This window comes from Anastrepha ludens, chromosome 5 (assembly GCF_028408465.1).
Source record: "Anastrepha ludens isolate Willacy chromosome 5, idAnaLude1.1, whole genome shotgun sequence".
NCBI classification, from domain to species: domain Eukaryota; kingdom Metazoa; phylum Arthropoda; class Insecta; order Diptera; family Tephritidae; genus Anastrepha; species Anastrepha ludens.
Genome location: NC_071501.1, coordinates 32,364,633 through 32,371,595, shown reverse-complemented (window position 1 = coordinate 32,371,595; position 6,963 = coordinate 32,364,633). Strand labels below are relative to the sequence as shown.

At 34.3% G+C, this 6,963-nt stretch overlaps 1 protein-coding gene and 1 non-coding gene across 2 annotated transcripts; both read left to right on the top strand.

Annotated features, from left to right (window-relative positions):
- Window positions 1–3,032: 3,032 nt before the first annotated feature.
- On the top strand, window positions 3,033–5,031 carry LOC128863428 (putative nuclease HARBI1). The gene is made up of 2 exons (XM_054102582.1): window positions 3,033–3,385; window positions 4,146–5,031. Exons 1-2 carry the CDS (start codon window positions 3,143–3,145, stop codon window positions 4,290–4,292), a joined length of 390 nt encoding a protein of 129 aa, XP_053958557.1. The 5' UTR covers window positions 3,033–3,142; the 3' UTR covers window positions 4,293–5,031.
- Window positions 5,032–5,770: 739 nt separating this feature from the next.
- On the top strand, window positions 5,771–5,894 carry LOC128865494 (U5 spliceosomal RNA). The gene has a single exon (XR_008454827.1). It is a non-coding gene; the product is annotated as a U5 spliceosomal RNA (small nuclear RNA).
- The last annotated feature ends 1,069 nt before the right edge of the window (window positions 5,895–6,963 follow it).

Genomic DNA, 6,963 nt, shown 5'->3' with positions numbered 1-6,963 from the left:
ACATAACATAACAAAACATAACATAACATAACAAAACATAACATAACATAACATAACATAACATAACATAACATAACATAACAAATTACCACGTATTAAAGCTCTTATCAACAGCTTCCATTTGATACCCATATCGTACATACACATCCGAAGGTTACCCGGGTCAACGTTTTGACCTATATCTCGAGACCCTATCTACCAATAGGTATTCAAACTATACGGAAATCATCTTCAAATCCTACTTAACAATGTGTGTAAGTTTGGTTTAATTCGGTTCAAAGACACGGCGGGTCCACGTTTTGGCATATATTTCGAGACCCTAGTCATCAATAGGTATGAAAATTACCCCGTATTAAAACACTTATCAACAGCTTTCATTTGATATCCATATTGTACAAACACATTCTAGGGTCCACGTTTTGGTCTCTATCTCGAGACCCTGGTCACGGAACGGATGGAAATACTCTGAACTAAAGCATTCACCAACAGCTTCCATTTGATACCCATATTGTACATACACATCCGAAGGTTGCCCGGGTCCACGTTTTGACCTATATCTCGAGACCATATCTACCAATAGGTACCCAAACTATACGGAAACCATCTTCAATACCTCCTTAACAATGTGTGGAAGTTTGGTTTAATTCGGTGCAAAGACACGGCGGGTCCACGTTTTGGCATATATTTCCAGACCCTAGTCATCAATAGGTATGAAAATTACCCCGTATTAAAGCACTTATTAACAGCTTTCATTTGATACCCATATTGTACATACACATCCGAAGGTTACCCGGATCCACGTTTTGACCTATATCTCGAGCCCTATTTCCAAAATAAAATATAATCCATGTTACTCGTGATGTAGCTTTCGAATGGTGAAAGAATTTTTAAAATCGGTCCAGTAGTTTTTGAGCCTATTCATTACAACCAAACAAACAAAGTTTTCCTCTTTATAATATTAGTATAGATATGGTAAATATTACCATACATTTTTTCCTTCATATATAATAAAAAAATAATAATAATAACATTAAAACAACAGGTATTATTAACAAACTTGGTTTTATTTTAAATTCTTCAAGTGAATCAAATTAATAATAATCAATAAGAAGGCATATGCAAATACAAATACGTGAATTTATATATGTACATATGCGCATATACATACACATGATGCAAAGAATAATGAGATGGCGCCCATCGTGGTCCCGTTACTTTGCGCTCAGCGAATTTGACAACTAGTTACGTGATTTTAGCTCCAGTATGGCCAGATTACCATTTTCGTAACTTGATTTAGCATTTTTTTTTTGTTATTTTTATTATTTTTTGTCTCGGAGTTTTAGTTCTTTCTTCATGACATTTTTCTAGCTGTTCTAATTAAAATGTCATGTTTATAATTTTGTAAAATATACATTTTTTAATAATTATTTAAATAATTCACTCAGTTTTATTTAGCTTTATTTTTTTTAACATCTGGTGACATTGCCCGCGAGTGTAGGTGTTGTTGGTGTTCTTCTGCTTTCGGCAGTCAAATCTCTCTCTCGCTACTGCAATGTTGCCTAGCTTTGGATATAAAAACGCATTAAAATGCCCATTCAAAGAAAATAACCCAACAAATTTTTATTGAATCACTTAAAGAACTTTGTATGCGTGACAAATTGTCTTTAAAATGTGCGTTTTTTTTAAATAAATGTGTCATGCTTATGTACAATTTAATTTATGAGGTTTTTTTGCTAAGCGAGACTCTTTTGTTAACGAAACGACTTTTTTGCTATATTTGAAGTTATGTAACTAGATAAGGTACTCTTTTTGTAAAAATGTCAGTATGGTTTCTTTAGTATTTTCTGGTATTTTCTTGTTTATTTTTACAATGAATATAACTCTTAGTGTCCTATGTCTCACTAAGGATTGGTGACCGGAAGAAACGATTACACCTCTATGGTTTTAATTCGCATTCAATAAATTCAAAGGCTTTTTAAAATGTGTAAAAAGGTTTTCAATCTTAAGAAGAGTTGAGAGAGGGGCATTTAATATTTTTGCATAACCTTAAATGGAGCCAAAAATTAAATTTGCACTTTCAAATTATCAAATTTTATAAGAGTAAAAGGTTTTTCATTAGCACTAAAATCTTCTCAGAGATCTGGTCACATTGCCCATGATTGCGGTTATTGTTGATGTTTATGAATATTCGTTTTGAAATGTGCGTTAATAAGAACAAACGGTAACAAACGTTTTAGTGAATATTTACGCAGAAATAAGATAATTCGTGAAAGTGCACTCGTATAAGTGAAAAATAAGAAAACATGAAATGTGCAGTGAAAAATTGTGCTAGTAAAAACCTCAATAAAGCGTGTGATATAAGCTTTTTTATATTTCCAAAGGATGAGGCGCTCTGCAAACAGTGGATGCATTTCTGCCGGCGAGGAAATGCCTTCAATCCAAAAACGAGCTTTATAAGTATGAAGCATTTTACTAGTGATAGCATTGAAAACCAACTAATGTTCGAAATGGGAAATGTATATAATGTGTAGTTTTTAAAACTTACAGTTTCGGTAGCTTTAAATTAAACGCAAAAAGAAACAAACACGAAACTTCAAAATTTTCGCATTTTCGGTATAAAAAAGCACTAAATTTATTGCGAAGAGCAAATGGTTGGCAATATTGCACAACTCAGCAAACGTGACGACACGTACGCTCTGATGGGCGCAATCTTGTTTCTATCATTCTTGATACATACATATATACGCTCACTTAAGTAGGGGAGAGCAAGATGTCGAACGTTGCCGTTCGTTTGCTTTGTTTGCTTTGTCGTTCGTTCCGCGCTTTCGCTTGCAGTTCATTCAATGCAATGAGCAAGGTAACTACATATGAGCAAGGTAACAGTAATATGAGCAAGGTAACACTAATGAGCAAGGTAACACTAAAGAGCAAGGTAACACTAATGAGCAAGGTAACGACACATTTTTTCGTGCGTGCAGCCTGTTAAATCGAATTATAAGACGTTATCACGTCAAAAAAGAAAAAAAGACAGAGAAAAACTTGGGTAAAGGAATGGCGATCAAGAAGCCCAGTTTTTTCACATATAAGTTTATTAAAGGAACTTGAACAGTCCAGCCCGGCGGACTACAAAAATTTTCTCCGAATGGATCCTTCTGTATATAAGGAACTTTTGGAAAAAGTAACACCTTATATAGAAAAACAAAACACTCTTATGCGAGACGCAATTTCGCCTGATGAACGTCTCTCTGTAACATTGAGGTATTTGGCAACTGGAGAGAGCTATGAAAGTTTGAAATTCCAGTCGTATATTTCAACTGCAAGTTTAAGCAACATAATTATTGAGACATTTGAAGCGTTGATTAAAGTTCTTAAAGATTTTATTTCAGTAAGTATATTGCATGAAAATTGACATAACAAAAATAAAATAGTTCTTGAAATCATTAAAAAATAAAAATAAAAGTTTGCTTAAGAATATTCAGAGTCGTTTAGCAAGTCCGAAAATGCCCGATATTCTGTGTTGTTTCCGTATTGTTGAGTATTTATGGTTTCCTGTGGTTGTATATTGATGCTGGAAATTTGTTGATATTGCTGTGGCTGAACTGTGCTATGAAATCTGGTGTACTGAACTTGAGATGCAGGAGTAGATATCAATTGCGTTGGACTCGAAAGTGGGGGAGAAATTATGTATTCCGGACTATTTTTCACTGTTCTTGCAACAAAACATGTGGACGAGTTGTCGCTATAAGAAAAAGGTGTTGATGAACGATTTTGCATTGTTCGCTTATCAAAACATGTGGACGAGTTGTCGCTATAAGAAAGAGGTCTTGATGAACATCTTGTGTTTGGTACGTTGAACAATTGATGGGAGTTTTCGTTCAACTGACCCAAAGCTCCTTGGTACAACACCTCCATAATGGTTCTATTCGCAAATAATTGTTGAGTAGGGTCAAGTTTCCTGAAGAGGACTTCCCAAGTCGAACTGAAGGTACTCGCATCGTCATTGGGCCGCATCGAATCTTCTAAAGCTTTGACTGCTTTCTTAAGCAACTCTTGTTTTTCTTTTTTACCAAATTCTGTTTTGGCTTTTTTTGCGCCAGGTGCATTCTAAAAATAATAAATAAAAATAAAAACTATTATCTTTTCAGTTACCGAAAAGTGAAGAAGAATGGAAAACGATAGCTTCTGAATTTTATGAACTGTGGAATTTCCCGAATTGCCTTGGCGCTGTCGATGGAAAACATGTAAACATTACGAAACCACCGCACTCTGGAGCATACTATTTCAACTATTAGAAGACTTACAGTATTGTTTTGATGGCCATAGTCAATGCAAAATATCAATTTATAATGGTTGAAGCTGGAGCAAACGGAAGAGTGTCTGATGGTGGTGTTTTGGGAAATACGACATTTTCGGCTATGTATAATGACGGAAAATTTAAAATACCTCCCCCAACAAAGCCGCCTGGTTTTGAAAAAGAGCTGCCGTTTGTTTTTGTGACGCTTTTGCACAAAATGAACATTTTATAAAACCCTATAGCCAAAGTGGTCTAACTCGGCATCAACAACAATATAACTATCGTCTGTCACGGGCAAGAAGGGTGGTTGAAAACGCGTTTGGAATTATATCTTCCAGATTCAGAATACTGCTGACTACAATACATTTATCTCCCAAAAATGCATCAAAAATGGTTTTAGCAATTTGCTATTTACATAACTTTTTAAGCACAAAAAGTACTGAATCTTATCTTCGAATGATAAATGATATATGTAGGTGAAAGGTCGGAACCTGCTTTGATGCAAATAGAAAAAAACAAAAATCGGAATAGTACTACCAACGCCAAGGAAATTCGAAACTCATTTTGTGAATACTTTAATGGTGTCAGATCAATGTAATTTCAAATTTCTTTTTATAAATAAAAATATATGCATAAATAAATAAAAATGTCCTGTTCTTTTTACTTACGTCTTCGAAAGTAGTGTCCTCATGTTCTTCATTTTCTATTGATGACAAACCAGTCATCTGTGTTTCTTGTTCTTCCAAAAATGATAGATCATCAAAGTACCACAAAGATGATACATATACGTCATCAACTCCTGCTCCAGATTTCTCACTTCGCTTTAATTTTTTTAGTTCGCGTCGATAACATGAGCGAATTGAGTTTATTTTATATTTTAAACTTTCCACAGTTGCTTTTGGATCTATCTCCTTATATTTTTCTAGAAGTGTTTCATAGGCAGCATTCTTTTTTATTTTATTTTTGTATTCTTCGCTTTTAGTTTTCCAGATTTCTGGATAGCTTCGATATACTTCGAAGAACTCCTTCCAAATTTCTTTGTTTGCCCGCGATGCCATTACTCTCCAATTTTTGCGTATCGACTAAAAAAATACACTACGTGCATGATGCAAGCGTTTACACTATCACACATGTGTGTCACACACGAATTTCTTATGTTTACACGCTCACACTTCTCATCACACCGCAAATGTTTGTCACACAGTGTGATCGTGTAAAGGGCGCTTATCATTCTTGCTGTGTACCAGATATTTACACGTATGTACATACATACATTTGTATGTATACTTTGACTGCAGCTGTACAATAGTGCGCACAGCAACAATGTGTTAAGCGGCTAGCACAATGTTTTTGTTGGGGTGCGAACAAGCAATCGCGTTCTTTCGCTTATTTCGTATTACTTGGCTTTTGCCGTTATACTTCGCAACCGCTTTATGAAAATATTTATTCTAATAGTAAATGTTTGAGGTGGTTTAGTTACTCTGGCTTCTCTTCAGTTGTCGAATAAATCTTTCGCCTTTTACTAAAGATTTCCGTGGAGAGGAGCACTCTAATGAGTCTAAAATGAATTTTTGAAGGGTTTGCGACTTTTTGGTTGCGAACCGATTATGGATAAATACAATTTTATTATAGTACGGGTGAATAGCATTTGTTTGGGATTCCTAAACAATATTTTTACCAATATTTCTGTTTAGTATTTATGAGATGTTATTTATAATAAATGTCTGTCGCAAAGTACGGGAAATTTACAGAATTGTAATGAGCTGCTCTCGTCACAAAAATAATAAACTTCGTTGTTGATTATGGTTGGCAAGCGGAACTTTCTAAAAGCGAGTTCGAAACCTGGCAAGGAAACAGAATTTTTATTTAAAAAATATTTTGTTTTGCTGATTAAATTTTTGTATTTTTGGCTTTTATATTTCATATACATTTCAAAATATATAAATATATATAAACTATTATTATTATGACACTTCCAGAGTTACACAGTAAAGTCTACATACCCCATTGAAAAGCGAGGTTTTTGAAGATTTCTGTGAACATTGTAGCATTAACTAACAACAAACAAATTTAAATCTAAAAATATTTATTAACAAAAACAAACAAAACTCATTTTCCAAACACAGAAAAGTCTGCATACGTTGTAAAAAGAATGTATTTCACTTAAAAGGAAATAAAAAGACAACAGAATTAATACTTGGTGGGTCCGCCACGACTTTCTAGAACAGCGTTTAATCTACATATTTTGCATGGAATTTAGCAATACTTTTGTGCAAGGTGGATTTAATAAGGTGACAGCATTCACCCAGCTGAATTTTTCGCCGTAGGTATGGCTTACGTCAAAATGATATGCTTTGTTTGTATGTATTGGTATGTTTACATTCGTATGTTTACATTTGCTTGCTGATTTTGACATGATGCTTGCACCAAACGCAACAACAAATACATGTAGGGTTTTACTTATATGTGTTTGCTGTCACTTGTTATAAATTCGCCTTGCTTTTGTGTAATTATTCGAAATTAAATTCCACTCTTCAAGTAAAGCATTTTTGAGGTCCTGTTTATTTTTAATTGTCCTTTTCCTAATGCGACGATCCAATTCATCCCATAAATTCTCTATGGGGTTCAAATCCGGTGACTGGGGTGAGGAATGAAGTTGATGGGGCACA

Bases quoted from the DNA above. Each gene is read 5' to 3' on its own strand.
- LOC128863428 (XM_054102582.1), top strand. From the start codon at position 3,143: ATGGATCCTTCTGTATATAAGGAACTTTTGGAAAAAGTAACACCTTAT. The intron at 3,386-4,145 runs GTAAGTATATTG...TTATCTTTTCAG, and splicing joins TTCTTAAAGATTTTATTTCA to TTACCGAAAAGTGAAGAAGA.